Source organism: Simochromis diagramma, unplaced genomic scaffold, assembly GCF_900408965.1.
Source record: "Simochromis diagramma unplaced genomic scaffold, fSimDia1.1 OVJJ01000084.1, whole genome shotgun sequence".
In the NCBI taxonomy this organism is placed as follows: Eukaryota; Metazoa; Chordata; class Actinopteri; order Cichliformes; family Cichlidae; genus Simochromis; species Simochromis diagramma.
The window spans coordinates 40,715-63,833 of NW_024386906.1; the positions used below are offsets into that span (position 1 = coordinate 40,715).

Genomic DNA, 23,119 nt, shown 5'->3' on the forward strand with positions numbered 1-23,119 from the left:
GAAATTTTCTTTTATTAATATTTTTTAAAATGACAGCAGCACAAATGTTTGACACCACTGTCGTTAAGACCTCTGATGACCTCTGGAATGACTTTAAAATGATAGCGGGACAGATGATGATTTTTGCAGCACAAACGTGGTTTCGACTCCATCAGCACAAACGTTTGACACCACTTGAAGAAGTAGACCTGGGGTAAAATTTGTAGTACTTTTTTAAAAGTATAAGCTGTTTCACTAGTCCAAGCCACATATCTATAGAAAACCCAGCCCGCTGGCTCTGGACATTGTTTGGCAATTTACCACAATTATTCTCCCACCAAGATCTAATGGCCTGTAAGGATAAGTTAAAGCCAATGAATGACAGGCTGCCACACATGGATAATATAGGTGGCTGTCAATCAGACTCTCTAAAGAAACTCAAGAAGAGATGAGAAACAAAGTCACTGACATCTAGGAGTATGAAAAAGGTTCTAAAGCCATTTTACTCCAGTGAACCATGCTGTGAGCCATTATGCACCAATGGAGAGAACTTGGAACAGGGGTAAACCTAAGAAAGAGACTGGGTACAAATGGCATCCATTGGAGAGTTCAAGGTGAAAACCAGTGCCAGCCAAAAAGGGCACGTTTGGGAAGATATTGTGTGGATCCATGACACAAAGCTGAACTTGTTACAAGATTTGTCGGTGGTAGTGTGGTGGTGCTCTAGGGCTACTTTGCTGCTTCGGGACCTGGAAGACTTGCTGTAATACATGAAACCATGGATTCTGTTCTCTACAGGAGAATTTCCAGCTAGCATTTCATGCTCTGAAGCTTAAGTGCATTCAGGTTATGCAGCAGGACAATAATACGAAACAAACCAGTAAATGACAATCATAGTAAGTGCATAGGCATGAAGTGCTGTTTGAATGTGTGTGCGATTGAGTGGACGACACTCGTAGCAAGAGAGCGATCCCGTCTGCCATCCTGTTAATTAATGAGGTCACTTGGATCAAGATTTGAGTGAGAGTTGAATCCCCTAGGAAAGGATCTCACGATTGTCAGGATATCTGACAGCTAGTGTGGTAGGCCACCACAAATATTTCATCTTCAAAGACTGGAGAAAATAAAATAAAAAACTATATGCCTAACAGTAAAATCATGCTCACTCACCTAATTAGTCAGGACCTTGTTAGTATTTATTCATCAATCTTTAATCTCACAGAAATTATTCAAGTAATAATACAGTCACTTTTATATTAACCCATAATGCAAAAATACACGAACAAAACATTCACCATTCAAAGATTGCTTGGATGGTTTTCCTTTCCAAACACGTGGAGCCAGAAGAAGAAAACTCTGGATGTCGAGCTTCAACCTAACCTGACGCTCCAGTCCGCCTGGTGGCGCAATAGTGCGGCTGGCTGGTACTAGGAATCGCAGAAGAAGAACACCCACAGCCGCTAACTAAAACGGTCCTACCTTAACGGCAGGGATGTTACAGGTCACTTTGTTGTCAGTAACAATTTAACAACCAACCATACTGTAAGTCGTTTCTAGGATTTTGTTTGCGGTGTAGCAGCAGCTCATAGCAATGCTAACTTTATGTGCTAGCCTGGCTAGCAAACTGGAACCATGTTTTGTTGCCGTCATTGATTAGAAATCCCAAAGGAAACTACAGAGACATTATAATCTGTGGTTGTTCTGTTTTCAAATGTTTGTTAATATTGGTAGAAAAACATGATAGCATGGGATTCAAAGGAGTAAATACAAATTAGAGTTAGCTAACACCGTAGAAACGTTAGGTATCTGTTTCTGTTGATTTCCTTCTGACGAACTGAAGTTACTCTGATTTAGTCCCTGCTGAGCTGTACCAGGCTGCTGCCAGATCCAGTGTAACAAACTATGGAAGTACTTTGATAAAGGAAATGCAGATGGACCGACTGAAAAGGCCGTGATTACATGCGGATCTCTGGACCAGCAGCGTCAGCAATGTCTGCAATCCCCCTTCTGCGATGCACCATCAGGTAAAACTGTCCCAACACGTACGATCACTAGATTACATGCGGGCTGGAGTATAATGACAGTTTTAAAACTGATTTTAAAAAGTCTAATATGTGCATTTTGAAGGCATATTAAGAAAATATCAAAATGACTGAGTTTGATTTTTGCTTTATCAGCAATGGACAGAAAATGTGACAGTCTTTCCTTTGATGTGTTCCTGCGGTACAGTACGGGTCGCAGTTTACGATCGTCTCGTAACCTGCACTCCAGACATCAGGCTGCTAAAGGCTTTTTGGGTTTCATTTTCCTTTGTTGGGATCGACACATCTGTAATAACTTACATTTAATGCAGTCTTTAATATAATTCAGTGCAAACATTTTGACATTAAAAGTAGGTTCTAAAATTTTATCTTGAAATTATTAACTTGCAAAGTCACATGGTCATCCCGTTCACTTCCGTTTAAATATTTCATAAATCTATGAAATATGTAAATCAACGTTATTTTTCCAAACCTTTGTGATTATTTTACATCTTGTTTAACAGCTGTAGGTCAAAGGTCTCTCTCTCAGTTTCCATCTGTCCATCGATTCTCTTCCACTTATCCTTATGGGGGGGCTACCCCAGCTACCACAGTGTGAGAGGCCGGGTAGCACTGGACTGATCGTCAGTCAGATACTACAGCCATGGCTTTTGTAACTCCATACTGCTTGTTGTTTTCCCACAAAGAATGATACATGTCATTTTGGCCACAGAAAAGTTCCACTTTGCCTCGTTAGCCCAAACATGACAGTGGTGTTTCTGCTTTGTATGATAGGGTTTTATCCTGCAGTCCTGGATAGCACAGCAAACGTTTTTCACAGTCGGTGAATTCAACAGGTTTAAGGGCAGTTAAAGACTCTACAATGTCAGATAATTCAAAGTGCTTTCATTATTATTTTTTTATTATCATTATATTAGCGGAGTCGTCTCAAAAGCCAGCTAAAATGAGAAGTTCCCAGTTGGGACTAAACCAGCTGATATTAATTTGCAAGTTGCCGAGCTGCTTTCTGATCACTGATAGAGTTCAGCTGCTGTCTCTACTTTCCATGCACGTGTTCAGTACTTCCCCCTGTGTCATTCTCTTATTACACATGACGTACCCTGTAAGAACGCATTGTTGACAAACAGCGCACTCAAAATACATTTTTTTATTTCTATAAAGGTGAGAATATCATACTGATGTGTCACATAGAGAAGCTGGATGGGGGGTGCGAGCAGTGATGGTGACTGCTACACAGTCTGGACACAGACACACACACCAGGGCAAAACAAGCAGAATGATGGTCACATGGTCATCTCTGGTCTCTACAGGTCGAGTAGCGCCCCCAGCATTCCCCAGCTGACTATCCCCCAGTAACATTACTGGGGGATAGTCAGCTGGAATTCTGACAGTTCATTTGTTTTGTTTTCTTTTAATATCATTTAGAACTCTTTTGCTGTCAGTGCCTCATCGATCTGTCTGTCTGCTCAGGTACTGCTGTCCGACTCCATGCCATTACTGTTGGATCTCTGTCTTTTGTGATTTTGTGTGACTCTGGGTGGGTCTGTCCTTTGTTAAAGACGTTACTCTCTTACCCTTAGTTTGCTGTGGCAGAGAGCTATCATGTGAAGCAGGGCTTCAACAAGACATATAAATATACCAGTCAAATGCAACACTGCTATAAAAAGAGCAAGACTTCATTTTGTCACAGGTCAAAGTGGAATGAATGTGATTGGCTGAACAGCTGTTCATGCTGTGTCATCTGTACTTCCATCAGTGTAAAAGACCCAGCAGCTGATTAGAATGAAGTATAATAACACTAACACATGTAATAAATCACCAGATTAATACACTCATGTTCCCGTGACAATGCGACGCACTGTTTGCTCTTCATTCAGTGATTTCAGTACAGCCGGCTGCTGCTCATAAAACATGTTCCCCCATCATATAAACACTTATTCTCTCAGCTGAGACTCGCTGCTGTTTAAAGGTTTGAGAGTAAAGGTTGGATATAAAAACATCAAACATGGGCTCAGTCTGTGTTTGATGTGAGGTCGGCAGTTACAGTGTCTGTGTCCTGTTTCAGGACCATAAATGTACGATTGTTTTTAGCCAACATGAGAAATATAAAGTTGTGTCTATGACTTTGTTACTGATGGCGAGCAGGGAAACAAAGACTTTATAGGCAGATGTGTTATTTTCATCATCAGCACGTTTCAGTTTGTTTCACAGTTTTTCAGCAGTGCTGGAAAACTAACCGCACGGCTGATAAATGTCTGTCGTTTAGCTTCAAAGAGACATGAGGGGTACTTCCCAAAGTCTCACCTGCGTCGAACCCGCTGCGCAGTGTCCGTGGTTACCATGGTTACTGGATAAGCTGCTGATAAATTAAACAGCTGTCACCGTGTTTATGTTTTCATTACAACTGTCTGACTCGGTTAACTGAAGTAAACTTGGATAACTTCTAGTTTAGGAGTATGTGTGTGTCCTCGGAAATCTGGACTCGTGCGGACTTTCCAAGGACAAACAAGAAAGAACTGTTCACCACTACACTGAAATAAATAGACTATTACTAAAATACACGTGCTATATCATAAACTATCATATAAATCTGGAGGTGCTATTAACATGTGTAGTTATAAAGGACAACTTCCTGCCTTTAGTCTTATTGATGAGCAGCATTAGTTTTCTTCTAATGTCCAGAAGTCTGCATCGTGTGTTTCATAGTTTCTAACAAGCCTTTAAAGTTAAACGTAACATGACTGAAACGCCAACATCTGCTTACTGAACAAAAACCCCACACAGATGTTAATGTGATTTTATTTTTATTTTAGTAAACTCTAAAAAAACAAAAGTTGTAACAGACAGCTGGTGCTTAGAATACAGTTGATTAAATATAAATATTATTAACACAGGAGAATTCACCTGTTAGCCCGAATGTTTAACTGACTTACTTTATAAGTGAGCGTGTGGAGGAGAGCCTGTTTGTGTCAGATGACAGCTGGTTCACCGGACCGACGAGCTGGACTCAGAAACTGATGGAGAAGCATGGAAACTTCAGAGAGATGCCACACTTTTTGGAGACCTCATGTCATCTCACTTACTGGATTCCCTCATTTTTAGAAGTGAGGAAATGTGAAGCCCAAATGTAAATGAAGAAGACTGTAATGTGGAGGTGGGGGTTCCCTCTTGCTGATAGATGTCAGGATTTTTGATCATGTTTTGAAACAGTTATGTTTGTGGTGTGATGTGTAGTAAGCTGTTAGGTTGTAAATTAGAATAGTGCTGAACGCATTTTGTGAACATTTACTTTGCCGGCTGATTGCGTGCCTCGGTGCAGCCGGTCTGTCAAGGAAAAGTTGTAGTGTTGGACTCCAGATTGTTGGTCCCGTGATTCGAAAAGGCTCTTTTCCACACAGTCCTCATTCAAATATTGCAGCTAACAGGGTGATTTTCCCGCCTCAGTGCAGCTAGCCAAACAGTAAGTAAGTTTTACACTGGTGGATTTTAACTTGGGTGTCTCAAATATTACATTTTAGTTCAAATTCAAGGTATTTATTTCTATGTCATGTTACTTTAGTACCTGTGTGACCGTCTCACAGACAAATATTAATATACTGTGACCACTAAAACTGTCTGAAAACTTTAGTTAGTTATATTTAAGGGCAGTATCCCAGAGTGACAGCTAAAAATAAACTAAAAAGACGCGATCCTTGTGTAGGTTTGTGGTCTAAGGAGCCTGGAAAGAAAAACATCTAGACTATTTAAATGTCCTTGAAGCCGTTTAATGGTCGGCAGTCCCACATTTGTCCTCAAAAGGGTTGTGGACCACCTATTGGCTGTTACGCTGAGAAAATTGTGCAATATAATTTTCTTAAGATGTTAAAGATATCAGAGCATTGAACAGGCTGGTGTTTTGTGAAGAGGCTCTAACAGGAGAGAGATGATAGAGAAACATGACGTCCTTATAAAACACAGTTGAACTTTATGAATGGACAGCTTTTCACAGGTCTTTGGACTTTTTATTTAAAGGGACTGCATAGTTTTTTACTGAAACTGACACAATCCCACTTTGATTTGACTCAGAGTACAGACAGTGGACTCTGGTGTCAGCAGAACCACCTGCTGATCAATGCCGTGAAAACCAAGGAGTTGGTGGTGGATTTCCGGAGACGCAGACCCACCACACTGACACCGGTGAACATCCAGGGAGTGGACATTGAGATAGTGGACTCTTATAGGTACCTGGGTGTTCACCTGAATAATAAACTGGACTGGAGCCACAACACTGATGCTCTTTACAGGAAGGGTCAGAGCAGACTCTGCCTGCTGAGGCGGCTGAGGTCATTTGGAGTACAGGGAGCGCTTTTAAAGACCTTCTATGACTCTGTGGAGGCATCTGTCATTTTTTTACAGTGTTGTATGTTGGAGCAGCAGTTTATCGGCAGCTGAGAGAAAGAGGTTGGATAACCACATCAGGAAGGCCGGCTCTGTTCTGGGATGCACCCTGGACCCAGTGCAGGTGGTGGGAGACAGAAGGACTCTGGCCAAAATAACATCTCTGATGGACAGAGTCTCCCAGCCCATGCATGTAAATGTTGCTGAACTGCAGAGCTCCTTCAGTGACAGACTGTTGCATCCTCGATGCATGAAGGAGCGTTTCCACAGGTCCTTCCTCCCTGCAGCTGTCAGACTGCACAATCAGAACTGCTCCCAACAAACATAGATGTTTACATAAGTGCTGTAACTTTCACTATTTTATCAACTGATTCACACTACAACATGGGTTTGCCTCTTATCTGTATCCACCCATCCATTTTCTTCCACTTATCCGGGGCCAGGTCGCGGGGGCAGCAGCCCAAGCAGAGAAGCCCAGACCTCCCTCTCCCCAGCCACCTCCTCCAGCTTGTCCGGGGGAACACCAAGGCGTTCCCAGGCCAGCCGAGAGATATAATCTCTCCAGTGTGTCCTGGTGCTGCCCCGGGGCCTCCTCCCGGTGGGACATGCCTGGAACACCTCACCCAGGAGGCGCCCAGGGGGCATCCTTGTCAGATGCCTGAACCACCTCAACTGACTCCTTTCGATATGGAGGAGCAGCGGCTCTACTCTGAGCCCCTCCCGAATGGCCGAACTTCTCACCTTATCTCTAAGGGAGAGGCCAGCCACCCTTCGGAGGAAGCTCATTTCCACCACTTGTATTCGCGATCTCGTTCTTTCAGTCACTACCCACAGCTCGTGACCATAGGTGAGGGTAGGGGCATAGATCGACCAGTAAATTGAGAGCTTCGCTTTTACACTCAGCTCTCTCTTCACCACGACAGACCGGTACAGTGTCTGCATCACTGCAGCCGCACCAATCCGTCTGTCGATCTCCGGCTCCCTTCTCCCATCACTCGTGAACAAGACCCTGAGATACTTTAACTCCTGCACTCGAGGCAGGAACTTGTTCCTGACCAGGAGTGGGCACTCCACCCTTTTCCAGCTGAGGACCATGGCCTCAGATTTGGAGGTGCTGATTCTCATTCCCACCGCTTCACACTTGGCTGCGAACCGTTCCAAGGCGAGCTGGAGGCCACCACCCGATGAAGCCAACAGAACCACATCATCTGCGAAAAGCAGAGATGAGATCCTGAGACCATCCAAGTGGAAGCCTTCTGTCACTTGGCTACGCCTAGAAATTCTGTCCATAAAAATTCTGAACAGAATCGGTGACAAAGGGCAACCCTGGCGGAGCCCATCACCCACCAGGAACGAGTCCGAATTATTGCCAGCTATGTGGACCAAGCTATTGCAATAGTTGTATAAGGACTAAATGGCCCGTAGCAATGGGCCAGACACCCCATACTCCCGGAGCACCCCCCACAGGACCCCCCGAGGGACTCTGTCGAATGCCTTCTCCAAGTCCACAAAACACATGTAGACTGGTTGGGCAAACTCCCATGCACCCTCAAGTATCCTTGAGAGAATAAAGAGCTGGTCCAGTGTTCCGCGACCAGGACGAAAACCGCGTTGTTCCTCCTGTATCCGAGGTTTGACTAACGGACGGATTCTCCTCTCCAGCAACCTGGCATAGACTTTCCCAGGGAGGATGAGGAGTGTGATTTCCCCTGTAGTTGTGGAACACACCCTCCGGTCTCCCTTCTTAAAGATGGGGACCACCACCCCGGTCTGCCAGTCCAGGGGTACTGCCCCTGATGTCCACGCAACATTGTAGAGCCGTGTCAACCAAGACAGCCCTACAACATCCAGAGCCTTCAGGAACTCAGGGCGGACCTCATCCACCCCAGGGCCTCTGCCACCAAGGAGTTGTTTAATTGCCTCAGTGACCTCACCCCCAGAGATTGGCGGGTCATCCCCTTCGTCCCCAGACTCTGCTTCCGCCGCGGAAGATGTGCCAGTGGGATTGAGGAGGTCCTTGAAGTATTCCTTCCACCGCCCGACAATTTTCTCAGTCGAAGTCAGCAGCACTCCACCCGCACTATACACAGTGCAGGTAGAGCACCACTTTCCCCGCCTGACGATTTGCCAGAATCTCTTTGAGGCAGTCCGAAAGTCTTTTTCCATGGCCTCTCCCAACTCCTCCCACACCCGAGTTTTTGCTTCAGCCACTGCCCGAGCCGCATTCCACTGGGCCTGTCGGTACCTGTCAGCTGCCTCCAGAGTCCCACAGGCTAACCAAGCCCGATAGGACTCCTTCTTCAGCCTGGTGGCTCTCTTCACCTTTGGTGTCCACCATTTGGTTCGGGGATTACCACCACGGCAGGCACCAACCACCTTGCGTCCGCAGCTCAGTGCAGCAGCTTCAGCAATGGAGATACTGAACATGGTCCACTCGGACAAATGCCCCCAGTCTCCCTCGGAATGCCGTTGAAGCTCTGCCGGAGGTGTGAGTTGAAGATCTCGCAGACCGGGGGCTCTGCTAGACGTTCCCAGCACACCCTCACTGTACGTTTGGGCGCGTCAGGTCTGTCCAGTGTCCTCCCTCGCCACCTAATCCAAATCACCACCAACTCATATTTAATTTTATTTAATTCAATAACGGTACAGTACTCTGTTTTTGGTAACTATTGTCCATGATGTAAATATGTAAGAAAATGTTTCTGTTCGGTGTCCTGTTTGTTTGTATGTGTGTTTTTATTGCTGCTGTTACAACCAAATTTCCCCTTGTGAGACAATTAAAGGATTATTCTATTCTATTCTATTCTGATTAAAACAATTCTTAACTAAATATATTCTGGATAAAACAAAAGTATTATCAAAGTTGTCTGTGGTTCCCTTTATTTTTCCGTCCTCCCCTATCACATCCTGTCCTGCAGGATAATCATCAGTGAGTCTTTGTGTGACTCTCTGTATGCAGCTGTTAAAGTTTGTGTTGGAGATACTCGTTTCCTGTATTTGCAGAGGTATCTAGAAATAGTTTTAAACGTTCCCACCAGTCCCAGTCTGTTCTCGTCCTATTCTTCATCTCCCAGCTGATGCTTGCTCCTCTTCCTCCTCTTCTTCACACACTGCTGAATTTGTCCTGGTGTGTCATTATAGGTGGAAAACCTCTGTCGTGTCACACTGTGGATTTCTCAGTCTCTCCTGACTCTGGACACGTTGAAAGAGAAATCAGCCATGGCAGATAATAACAATCGCAGAAAACTCTGAGTTTTTTCTTGTGTGCACAGTGAAAGTGGACGACAGTATATACTCAGTTTGAACAAAAAGCCCATTGTTGCAGGCAGCTGCAGTTATGCTTATGTCAGCTTTGGAGAGCAGGGTTCAATGATGTAAAATAGTCTCTTTTCTGTAATGTCTGTCCTTTTCTCTGCAGGCTGCAGTGGAAGCATTTTGCCACACATGCTGTGCAACAGAGAGCTCTGTCAGGGGCAGAGGCTGTAAATGCTCTCAGGCCCTTTTATTTTGCAGTCCACCCAGACTTCTTCGGTAAATATCCCAAAGAACGGGTAGGTCTCATATCTGTCATGACATAAATCCAAATATGTGTTATTGGAAACATGTGATCGTAAAGTAACAGTTCGAAAACTTACTGTCAGGTTTACATGTGTGTGACGCCTTGTAGGCACAACAAAGAAGAGGCAATCCATAGTGTACAGAATACTTATCATCTATGTGCTCTGGGATCCGTATACAATATAAAGTAATATGATGTGATATAATCTGTGCACATACAACACTGTCAGACGTTTGTTGGGATGAGCTGCCACGATGTAAGTTCTGGTACCTCTGTGTTACAGGAGGTGAATGAAAACTCGCTAAAGAGGCTGAATGGCTATCTGGAAAACTTGCAGAAGCCCGGCTCACGTTCAGTTCAACCCATGAAGCTCACCTTTTATATAAGGAACACAAAGTACAGCAGTAAGGTGCAGCCAGAACTCATCAGCTCAGGTGCATTTCTTTTAAAATGCTCAAAGTACCAGTGAGGTTTTTGGGGGGTTTTAACATAAAATTGCTCCTGTTTGCTTCTCAGGCTTCCGCTCCGTAAGTTTTACTTTGCACACAAATGATGTTTTGAGCACAGTGATGGATGTTTTGACGAGCTGCAGCCTGCCTGTGGAGCACATGAAGGGACTAACGGCGAGTAAAGCAGCAAGTAAAAGTCCCACTGAGATGGGGGAGCCTTTCTACAGAACCATCAAATGGGATAAAAGCTATTACACCTTCACTGGCTTCAAAGACCCCGAGCAGGAGCTGCAGCAGGCCCAGAGAGCCGAGCCTACGCTCAGGTAAGCTCGGCTCTCTGGTTGTGGTTGTCTCATCTCAACTGTAGGAAAGTGTTGAAACCTTCTAAACTCAAACACTGCTGTTTGTGATCAGTCACGGAGACACAGTGCTGTGTTTGCTGTGGATTTTATTTCTATTCAGTAAATAGCAATAGGGCATGCTAAAGCTAATGTGTGCATACATGGTCACTTATATTTAAATGTAATAATGTGAAAGTACTTTATTTATAGTTCACACAGTTCTAGAGAGGGAGACGTCAGAGTAATGTGACATATATAACAACACAAATACGTTTTGCAAAGATGGTGATGACAGATTTTCATAATTACAGCAGCAATTATATTTAATGACTTGTACATGATCTTTTTTGCCAGTGTGTGGTTGAGAAACAACGAACCTGAAGCCTCAAAGAAACACAATGCGAGTCTTCCTCGGAGAGAAGAACTGAAGAGACTGAAGAGGGAGCTGTGTCGCAGATTTAATCTGACCGATATCAGGTACAGCCGTCTTTACTGTTTCAGAGGTTGCCCTGTCTGCTGTTCCTGAGGGCACAGAGGTCTTTATTCTGTGCACTGAACTGTAAGAAACTGTGTACATGTTACTGTTACTGAATGATGAGATCAGCTGTGTGGTGCAGATGGCAGCGCAGCTGGGGAGTCTCCCACAGGTACTGTCAGCTTCAAAGTCTGAGCCGCCTGTCTCACCAGAACCCCGAGGCTCTGATCAACCTGCAAGGTAAATAATCTCACTGAGAGGTTACAAGCAAGCTGTGTTCATTAGTAATACACACAGTAGCACAGATCTCTGAACTGTTGTCTGTCCATCAGGTAAAAAGGTTCATGGCTTTTACCACCGTCAGTCCTGTCACGTGCCTGTTATGTGTGGTACAGTCCTTCACTCCAACACAGTCGATTTTTAATTAAGCCGTCAAAATGTGACTGAAATGGAGACTTTCAGCTTCACTTCAAGGGTTTAATAAAAGTACTGCATTCATTGTTGTAGGAATACCAGCCATCATTATCTGTAGCACCTCCTGAAGCTCAAAGGTAATTGGACAAACTTGCATAAGTATGATAAGGTTTGTTTCAGTACTTGGATAAAGCATGATTTACTCTGTTTTCTTCTTTCAGATGCCTCAGGGCTCACAGGGTGCTATGATGATAGAATCTGATACAGATAACAAAGACAATACTTAACACCATTTTAAATACCATGGAGGAAATAGATTAAGAGGCTTATTTTATTTTTTCAAAGATTTAAACAGGACAAAAAATAACCTTGATAGCTAAATTAGTTTTAAGTTTTCTGATGTGCAAAAAATACAGCAACAAAACAGCAAAGTCTACAAAAGACAACCGATTTAAAATGTTCTTATGTAGTGCAAAAAAACCAAATACAACAGTGAGTTTAGGCTGAGTACTGATGGCTTGGTACCATTGTTTCTGTTAATGCTGTGTATTTTTCTCCGTTTTCTTTTTTTCTCTGTAGTGTTTTCAAATGTACAGTAGATTTCATTTATAAAGGTAACACACTGTGATCGAGGATCATATCACTGTAAATTAAATCTCTAAGTATCATCTTCTTTAAATACACAGACACACATACAATGATCAGGCGTAACATTTATGACCGTCTGCTAACAGCCCATCGAGGGCTCTTAGATTGCTGTAAGTAGCCACGCTTTGCTTTGCAAACCCTCTCTTGATGAGCTTCATGACCAAATTTATGCACCTGCCTAATTTAGTTTCAGTAATATTGCACACTTTCTGTAAATCCTATAAACTTCATTTCACTTCTTAAATGTCATTGTGTTCGTCTGCTATATGATATATTTACATGAAATTGCTGATCCAAACAACCAATGATTATTGAAGAAAAATCATGAAAATTATCAGGGGTGCCCAAACTTTTGCATACCACTGTAGACGTGTGAGGGGAGAGCAAGAACTTTGTGAGTCACTGAGTCGGTTTTTATCTGAAAAGGCAACCCTACCCATATGGAAAAGAAATAGAAAAAACTTCTAAAAGACTTGCATCAGATGTGGCCTACTTCATGAGTAAATCATATCAGGCTTATATGCTTTACTCATGAAAGTGGCCACTTTCTCATCACTTTCATATATTGTTTTAGTATCCAAAACATACAAGTTTCATTTATATAATTTTTCAATGGATCTTGTATCTGTTTTCACTCTTGTATGCTTTTCATGCAAGTTTCACACAAGACAGATACAAACTTTATAAGATTTATAGATCTTTTCCATGTGGGCAGCTAGCAACAGCACATGTTTTAGAAGCATCATGAGATTTCCTGTGGCTTTAACAGCCATGCCCATTGTTAAAGCGTTTAAGCTAGCTGCCACACATCATTGTACATAGTTGATCAGACCCTTCATGAGTGACAGCTTACCTGCTGGAGGGATCCTCTGCTGTGATTGGCTCTTATAATTTGGCTAGGTTGGTCAGACAGAGATGAGGTATAAACAGGAAGTGCAGTGTCCATTTACTTTTGAACCTTTGAAAGTGGGCGACCATAGATAAAAATTGCTGTAATTACAAAATATTTATATTAACCATTAATATTAAACCTTTACATAAACCAAGCCTTTAAATTGAAGCTGAAAGTCTACACTTACGTGATATTTTGATTTGATTTATAATTTGGTTGTGTACAGAGGCAAAAGGACAACAACTGTGTAACTCTCCGTACATGTATGTAGTGCCGTGGAAATACCCTCAAAATCTTGAGATCCCTTAACCACAGGTAGAAAAAGCACAGCAGTGTTTTCCATATTCTCTATGGTCTCTAACAAGTTCAGGTGATTCTAGCTATTGTGATGTACCCCACTGTATGAAGATGAAATCCTTGGACCCATTGTTAGACCCTACGCTGGTGCAGTGCTTCTGGGTTCCTCCTGGTGCACAACAGGTCTCGGCCTCAGTGGTGAGAGTACGAAACACGTGCAGGAACTCAGTGATGTCCTGGTCCACATCTAGGAGGAGATCCACAGGACATCTCATTAGGAGCATGCCCTGACATTCAGGCATGCCTACAAGAACATAAGGGGGCAGAATTGGACTAACCTTCCACCACATTGATTTTGAAGGTGTCTTTGAATTCAGCCTTCTGTAAGCAGCTCTCCTCGAAATCTGTGCACTTGGTAACTGACTGGGTTAAATGTAGTGGCTCTGAAAATTAGGCCCCAAGGATCTGTTCATTTCTAAGAGTAGTGACCTATAAGAACCCTTTGAGTGATATTATAATAATATGCAGGTTTTTACAGGTTTTACAAATGAAACGTTTCTCCCACTGAAAACATCCAGATGAACAGAGTCAAATACGTGAATTATCTAATTTACCTACTGTGAGCTAAGGCGGAGAAAACGGGCACATCGAGGGCTGAGTGGACTCTGTGTCACGTTGATAATAATCGTCTACCAGGAAAGCAGCATCTCACCTTGTTCTCAGTTTTCTTCCTGCTCTTCCTGGGCGTCACAGCTTCTGAGATGGCGTCTGGCCTCCCCCGTTGTGACATTGAATCAGCTGATCGTCAAGACGTCGAGACTCATTTCTGACACTTATATCTTATATCAGCCTCGTTCTTTTAGAGCTTGTGACCGACGGTAGGAACTGTCTGTCAGTCTTGTGTTCCACTCATCCCTAACGCGGGAACAAGTTCCCCAACCTGAAGGGGAACAATTCAAGGGTTTCTTGGCTGGGCACATCTAGGAATAGCGACATGGTTCCCTCCTCCTGTGGGCTCACCATCCACAGGAGGGCCGTAGGGGTTTGGTGCTTACTTGATTGGGTGGCAGGCAGAGGACCTGGCCCTCCAGTCCACGGCCTCCAAAACTGGCTTGTGGTTTGTTAATCACTATATAACTTGTTTTAAAATGATACATGTTAAAGTCAGAGATTCTCTGAGGTTAGTGGCTTCTTAATGTATCACTCCATCCTCGCTCACTCACACACACACACACACACACACACACACACACACACACACACACACACACACACACACACACACACACACACACACACACACGCCAAGGCCATCTTTGCCTGAACAGGCCGCTCTGTACGAAGTCTCAGTGAGGTCCTTTTTATCAGAATCATGTCATAGATTATATTTTCTTATTAGTTGTAATGGTCGAACTTATAACTGATTATCTTCTGATCAGTTTCTAAGCTGTTAAGCATGATTAACTTTGACCACAATCACATTTATATTATGATTCTGTGTTGAGCAAATACAACCATAACGACGGGCTGGAGACACGTTTCTTATCTTTCACATCCTGATCTGCCAGGGTCGAATCATCCTCCATCATTACTCATTCAGCATATCAGTAAGACTCTGATTAATATTTCTGGTTATTAGAGATGATTTACGGTATTAAAGAACATGTAAACTCTTGTTTTAGCACAATTATTTCAATCAAACACTGTTTTCACCAAACAAAGTCACGTCCTCCATCAGCGTGAGGTTTTCATATCGACCTCTGATGTGTTTTCAGACAGTGATCATATCTTAGAGACCTGTTTCTGTGGAAAGAGTGGGTATCTCATCATTTTGGGAGCATTGCCACTGCGTCCAAGTGTCGATGTGTAGAACAGTTTTAACGCACTCGTCTTCTTACCAGGACATACGGTTGTGTTTGCCGACCAGTCAGGGATGAATGCCTCTGGACACGTCATGCTGGGAACCATGGATGTTCATCATCAGTGGACAAAAGTAATGCAGCTGTGGCTGTCCTGCTGGCATGTATAGTCTCTGTGCTGCCTTTCATTTTCTGACCCCTGCTGTGTGCCTCCAGCTTTTTGAGCAGCTGCCTGGTTATCACAGCCTGCAGCAACAGACACACTGGCTGAAGGAGAGGATCAGCCTCCTCCTGGGTGGAACCCAAGTGGTGCACATGGACAGACTGGGACCAGTTCAGCCCATAGCTGAGCACTACAGTTCCCTAAACACCTTCCACAAACGTCTCATGTCCCACCACCTTCGTCTGCACCCCAGGAGTCTGCAGGGCCTCACCATGTTGCTGGAAAAGTACGAAACCCTTTTAACCACTGACCATCACAAGCACGTGCAGTTTACTTAATGTTTGTGTCTCTTCCAGTGACCGCTCCAACCCCAGTCTTCATGAGATGGGACACTTCATTATTCCCATCAAATGTGATCTTCCGACACTACAGGTCTTCCTTCAGAACCATGCCCCTGAAGCCCGACGGCGCATCCAACGCAAAAACCAGTGAGTGTGACGTAGTCTGTCTGTTTGCATGCTGTTTTTCTTTGGGGGGGTGGGAGGGGTCTTTTTATATTTTATATCATATTTAGTATTTTTCCTCTCTTACAAGATGCTAGCATGTTTGCAGAAACAATTTCAAAAACTTTGTCAAGCAACAATCATAAATGATTTTGCTCCTGCCAGCAGTAATAAGATTTACAGCTGGAACTCCATGAAGGCCGATTTATGGGGCAGCACGTACCCAGCACTGCCTCTGTGATAGAACGCCCCACACGCCTACATCCATGACTGCTTTATACAATGTGACCACTACAACTGCCCAAGTTTAACTAGACGGTGTTGATTGAAATTACTAGTTTTTATTTTTAGTCTATTCAGTCGCTGTGTTTACTGTTAGAATTTGAGATCTTGTTGTCAACTTGCTCAATCAATCAGAATCAGAATACTTTATTAATCCCGACGGGATACAGTTGCTCCAGTAAAGTAACATTAACAAAAACCAACTAGACTGTTTATCAACACAATATGTTAAGATCAGAGGAACAGCACAATATATACAAGTCACCAAGTAATAAATGTCAAGAATATTAGAGTAGAAAGAGTGTGTGTAAAAAGGGTGTAACTATTGCAGTGTTCACAGTGTGTTGGATGGAGGAGTTGTACGGGGAGACGGCCACGGGCAGGAATGACTTCCTGTGTCGTTCAGTGGTGCATCATGGGTAATCTCAGTCTCTCACTGAGCGTGCTCACTTGACTAGCCAGTACGTCATGCAGTGGGTGGGAGGTGTTATCCATGATTGTCTTTATCTTGGACACCACCCTAGGAGAGTCCAGCTCCGTCCCCACAGCATTACTGGCCTTGTGATCAGTTTATCGAGTCTGTTGGCATCTGCGACCCTCAGCCTGCTCCCCCAGCATGCAACAGCGTAGAGGATCGCACTGACCACAACAGACTCGTAGAAAATCCTGAGCATTGCTCGGCAGATGTTGAAGGACCTCAGCTGCCTCAGAAAATAGAGTCGACTCTGGCCCTTCATGTAAAGTGCTGTGGTGTTTTTAACCCAGTCCAGTTTATTGTCAGTGTGCACTCTGAGGTATTTATAGTCCTCCACAATGTCCACACTGACCCCCTGGATTGAAACAGGGGTCAAGTGTTTCCTGGTCTTCCTGAAGTCCACGATCAGTTCCTTGGTCTTTGCCACGTTGAGCTGCAGATGATTCTGCTCACACCACGTGACAAAGGAGTCGACCACAGCCCGGTACTCTGTCTCATCATCCCTGCTGATGCATCCAACCACCGCAGAGTCATCAGAAAACTAATGAAGATGGAGGTCTCTGTGCAGTGGCTGAAGTCTGTGGTGTAGAGGGTGAAGAGGAAGGGGGAGAGGACAGTCCCCTGTGGTGCCCCTGTGTTGCTGATCACCTTGACAGACACACAATGTTAAAGACGCACATATTGTGGTCTTCCTGTCAGGTACTCAACAATCCAGGACACCAGAGAATGAATATGTGACGGCAGTGATCGGTCACAGGTAACTGCTGAAGCAGCTCTCAGAGTTCATTATAGGAACTTAATCATGGTAACACTAATACAAACGAATACAACAACATGAGGACAAAAGATACTGAGGCTGCGTTCACACTGCAGGTGAAAGCGCATCAAATCCGACTTTTTTGACCCTCTGCGACCATCTATCCGATCATGGTCTGACAGTGTGAACGGCACAAATCCCATATTTTCAAATCCGATCTGGGTCACTTTCGTATGTGGTGCTGAATCCGATACATATCCGATGTTTTAGAAAGCGACTGCTGTTTGATGGTCAGGTCACATTAAATCCGTCTTTTACGTCACTGACACAAGACAGACGCCAAATATCAGCGCCCGAGAAGACGTCGCGAACGCTTCCTGGCCATCCCGTGTAGATGTCAGTGAAACTGTTGGGAAGACAACGTTGGAGAAACGTGAGCATGTTATTTGTTCTGTATAATCTGCAGATTCTGACAGAAATCTGCAGCTAGAAGCAGCGCTCCTCTAAAACAGCAATAAGGATCATTATTAGGTTATCTACATTATTATGTCAATAACAAAATAACTTAAAGCAAAGATTGGGAAACGTAAAGTCTTTATATTAAGGCCATCAGTCAAACATACTGTTGCTCTGGGTCTAAACAGAGCGCGTTGTGTGTGACGTCTTTTGCACATGCGGGCTCTGAGCGTTCACACTAGAGCGCGTTTGCTGTCGCATTTTATTTGTAGTGTGAACGAGCAGACAAAAACATCAGATTTGATCAAAAAATCTGAATTGAGCATCAAGACCTGCAGAGTGACGTAGCCTGAGAGTTTTGATATCTAGTGCTTATTAAGAATCCTGTTTGTCTGTATGTTGACTTTGTCACCTGCCTGTTTGTGTGCAGACTGCAGGCAGAGGAGGAGGCCGTGGTGAAGCTGTGTCTTGAGACTCTGTCTCTGAGGAGCTTGTCTAAGGAGCCCAGTGTCAGCCCTGCCCAGATGATTCAATGCTGTGAAAGACTGTTGGAGCAGCGCTCCCCCCACATGCAAGGCCTCCAGATCTGTGTTTCTCACTTCTACTCTGTCATGCAAGATGGAGACCTGTGTGTCCCCTGGGACTGGAAGAGCTGACCTCCAGATTTACACGTTTTTGTCGGTCCATGTGTGACAACTACTTTTAGACATTGATACTGTTGAGCAGAAAATAAGCACATTTACCAGGACATCACACAGACGTTTTTCTGCAAATGCTTTCTCAAGGAAATGTTCAGAGAACTTTAAGAGCACAAGTGAAGGATACCTGTACAGCCTGCAATGTTCACATGCGACCGGGCTACACTTCAAAGTGATGTGTGACAAACGTATGACTTGTAGTGTAGACGTGGCTTAAAGCACAGAATTGTCAAAGTTGTAACTATTTATTGCAATGAGTATGAAAAGTGATTTTTCACTTTGTAGAAATGTGAAGTCAGTGTGGAAAACGTTTCACAGGAGTCCAATAAAAACCTCTGTATATCCACCCTGCTTTTAATGTGCTGCTAATCCAACGCGTCAATCATCAGCAAGTGTGAAAGAAAAACCTCTTCTCTGTTTAAAAAACCAAACGACAACAACAAAAACAACCAAATGTAGGTTTGTGAAATTGCATCTCGTCACACAGGACACACAAACCTGCAGGACACCGGCCCTCGAAGCCTGCAGTTGGACACCCTGTCAGCACAGTGATGGACCTGGGCATCTGGTATTAGGTCACTCAGCAGGACGATGATCCCAAGACAAGAGCTAAGGTGTTGCAATGACTCAGAGAAAATGACTTGCTGATGAAGGTGGCTCTACAGGCTTGAATCATGGGGTGTGCAAACTTTTGTCTTTTGATTCAGTTAGTGGGGTTAGCTTATTTGGTGACTCCAAACTGCCCACAGGTCTGAATGTGAGTGTGATTGGTTGAGTCTCTGTGTTAGCCCTGGTCAGATTGACAGCCTGAGCAGGGATGTGATGGGCTCCAGTCCACCTGCAACCCTGATAGGTGGAAGAGAATGGATGGATAACCCTGATTCACTATAATGAGATAAACTGGGAGTCAGACCAGTCAAACCTTCTGTGTTGTGTGGTGCAGGCAGAGTACTAAGTGGAACTGGGCGGCTTCTTCAGTGGATGGAGCTGTTGGGGGACTGTTGGGCGTTTCAGACGTATGAAGCTATAAAGACGATGACTCTCATCATTCTAATTGAAATTGACCTTTATTCAAACAAAAAGATTTCACAGTGGAATTTTAATTCTGACTCGTATTTGACAAAAAACGTTAGTTAACTCCTTAGAATTGGTGTTTCTTCATTGATTTCTCATAAAATTAGTCTTCTTGTCAAAATTACAAATAAATTCTGCTTCTGAACACAAACTGTCGAACCTTTATTGGACCCACTGAGCTGTACCTCATAGCACAGAACAAAATTAGGTAAATTCTTGAGTTTTGGAGCTTTGAAACTTTCCTTAGCAGCAATGTGACTATAAATGATCAACAATGATGAGGAGGAATTTGTGATGACATGGAGGGACCTCTGCAGGCAGGACAGGAATCTGAAAACCTCAGTTTTCTTCTTTGCACCCTTCGACAGGTGGGTGGCATAGCCACCGGGGCTGGGTATCGTCACTGGTTTCTAGAATCGATTCAATTCGATTTGAATCTGGGAAATTTTGCCTCAGACAGTCAGAAATATTATAATTCAGATCAGTAAAGGTGATTTTCCTGTTCTGGGATTTTATAAAAGTATTCTGCAGTAAATCAAAACGAAAGAAAACCATTAATCAACATATGAACATCACCTCTGACGTTACAGCGGTTTTATTAGAGACACGGCGTTTTGCATTTTGTATAATTTTAAAAAGTTTAAATTTGTTCAGAAGCCTGTTGAACAGCAGAAATTAGGTTTTCTTTTCGAAAGTAAGTAAAAGGAAAAAACAGCGGCTGACAGCGCTGTAAACAACAGTAGACTTGTGCGTAACAAGCAAGCGAATAATGAAGAAAACAGATTTTTAGACGGGAAACTGTGAGAGAGAGAGAGAGAGAGCTGTGCATGACGTGTGATTTTATCCTGGTGGAAGCAAAACAGCAAAAGTCAGAGTGAATTCATGACGATGTTTATGTGAAGCTAGTTTGGATCTTCTTTTGCTGCTGGTTCAGTCAATGTTGTTTGGAGAGACATCAAACTAACAGCTTCAGAATCAGCGCAAAAAGGGCGTGAACACAAAGCGCCGACCCGACCGTGTCCATGGCGTCGGTGAGAAAGTCACAGCTCACTGATTCTGATGCGTCGGCGGGTCGAGCTGTGTGTTTACGTCTCTGTGCAGAGTCCGTGCTCCTGCTCTCATTTACTGTTTCAGCTGTTTGGTGGTTGTTGATATTTTGTGAGGTTTCACCTGAGATCCTGGAATTTGGGGCAAAATAAATTTATATAAAAAAATCGATTCAGGATTTTAATGAATCGATATCACGTTATCCAAGCCAGGATCGATTTTAATCGATGAATCGATTATTAAAACCCAGCCCTAATAGACACCCATGATTACTCAAGAATGAGGTGACATAGGATTTTAAAATTCATATCATCAGTGCAGCTATTAAAAGTTTAGGATGAGTTTAAATTCTGTTGACCTCAAGGTCAGAGGTCAAGTTTTCAGAAAGATTTTCAGATGTATTCTGTAGAAGCTTTTAACCATGAGGCTGAAGGGTGCTGGCAGCTGCAGTGTGTTTTTCTTAACCACGCTGTTGGTTGGCTTGCATGCTTTGGATCATTCAAAAATGAAAAAAGTCATAAAGTGGAGCATGATCAATGAGGATTGTTTGTAGTTGTAACTTAGATGAAGATCAGACCACTTTTTATGATTAATCAGAAATTCTGGTAATTCAAACTTCTGGTGACAAAGGACTGGACTAAATATGCTAAGTGTAGTAATAATGATGTAACAATAGTGAGTGAAACTGTCATTTTGGTGCTCTGTTCAATGCATGCTGTTAAACTCTGAGTTTAACTTTCAACGATACTGTGTTAAGTCTCATTTGTTATTATTTACAGCGTTTCCGTCTCAGTTTGATCCTCCTGTGAGCCTCGCAGAGTGTTTGCAGTTTGACAACCTTAAAGCCAATCAGAGCACTTCATGACTATAAAATAATATCAGTGTAGCATCTCCTCACAGTTTCACTTTGAAAGCATCTTCATTAATGTTGCCAGCTGGAAGGGATCTCAAAGCTGCTTTGTAGGTGGCAGACAGTTTGTGATAAAGCCAACGGACTACCAAAGGTCCACAAAGTAGTAATTCCACTCAGACCCATCTCACCACCGTCCCAGCTCCCCCATGTGGGGAACACACCCCATCACATCAAAAACTCTACTGTCCTCACCAACAAGGTCCAAAAGCTTTCACTGAATAAAGATGAAACCACAGCGTCCTCTGATGCGGTCTCCCTTTTCACGTGTATACCTACAACCATAGTCCGTGTAGGTGGAGACAGAAAACAACTACAACAACACAGAAACAGCTTCACCCCTGATCAGATTTGCACACTGTTAAACCTTTGACACATAGTTTAAATATGAGGGTCTCTATGGACACAAACATCAACAGCAACCTTTACATGGAAGAAGTGGAAAATAAAGCTCTTGGCTCTGTTAAAGGGAAAGCACCTAACCACTACAGGTGGATGACACCTGGCTCAAGATTAAAAGCACGAAGCATGAGCCTCGCTGCTCACTGAGGAAAACGGAAACCTCAACACTGAAGTTCACAGGAAGCCCACACACACAGACCAGGACCTACTCTGTGACTCCCATCACTCTCTGGAATAATCAGGACGCTGCAACTACCAAACGTGTGCATCACACTACACTTCTATTTTTCTTTCTTTAAATATAGGATATAATTTACAGGGTAATAAAGAATTGGTTTTGGTTTAGAATTAATTTATTTATACAGTCACACAATACTGTAAAGCAAGTGTGCACATGTTAGCTTACACTGCTATTTGTACGATTTAATCTTTCTTTGTTTTCTGCGTTACGTCAGTGGCAGCTGCTCCAGTCCCTGGTTGATGAGCTAGGGGGTGGAAAAGGGGGCGGAGCAAGCCTATATGGAGACCTGCAAATTGGGTCATACTACTACTCTGGATCATGGGGGGTAAATGGAATTTGTTATGTTAGTTTCAGTTAGGTTTTTGTGGGTTCTACCTCTTTTTGTGTCTTTGTAGGCTGATCAGACATTATTTAAGTCTCCTTCAGAAGGTCAGTTTGTTTGTGTTAGTATTGTTTGTTGCCAGCTTTTGAGTCCAGTTCTGTTACTTGACCTCTTTTATGGACCTGAGATTTAGATTCATGTATAATTTAACCAAAGTTTGGGGTTTTTGCGTTAAATAAAAAACCTTTTTTTTTTGGACTAACCTGTGGCAGACTTTCATTTACTGCTCAGTCCATCAGGAATACAATCAATTCAGTGTTGAACATATTATATTTACTTTATTACCAAAGTGTGATAGACTCTAGTCTCCAGAAGTACATTAGCTAGCTGTTACTAGCTAATTTCAAAATTACTGTTGGGTCAGGAGATGCAGCCTAACAATCCTGTTCTTACAGTT

The 23,119-nt window shown here is 43.3% G+C and overlaps 1 protein-coding gene across 1 annotated transcript; it reads left to right on the forward strand.

Annotated features, from left to right (window-relative positions):
* The first annotated feature begins 1,352 nt into the window (after nt 1-1,352).
* On the forward strand, nt 1,353-19,891 carry tcaim (T cell activation inhibitor, mitochondrial). The gene is made up of 11 exons (XM_040034890.1): nt 1,353-1,521; nt 1,834-2,003; nt 9,817-9,929; nt 10,241-10,391; nt 10,474-10,729; nt 11,102-11,224; nt 11,365-11,462; nt 15,375-15,466; nt 15,549-15,781; nt 15,852-15,983; nt 18,399-19,891. Exons 3-11 carry the CDS (start codon nt 9,885-9,887, stop codon nt 18,622-18,624), a joined length of 1,356 nt encoding a protein of 451 aa, XP_039890824.1. The 5' UTR covers nt 1,353-1,521; nt 1,834-2,003; nt 9,817-9,884; the 3' UTR covers nt 18,625-19,891.
* Nucleotides 19,892-23,119: the final 3,228 nt, after the last annotated feature.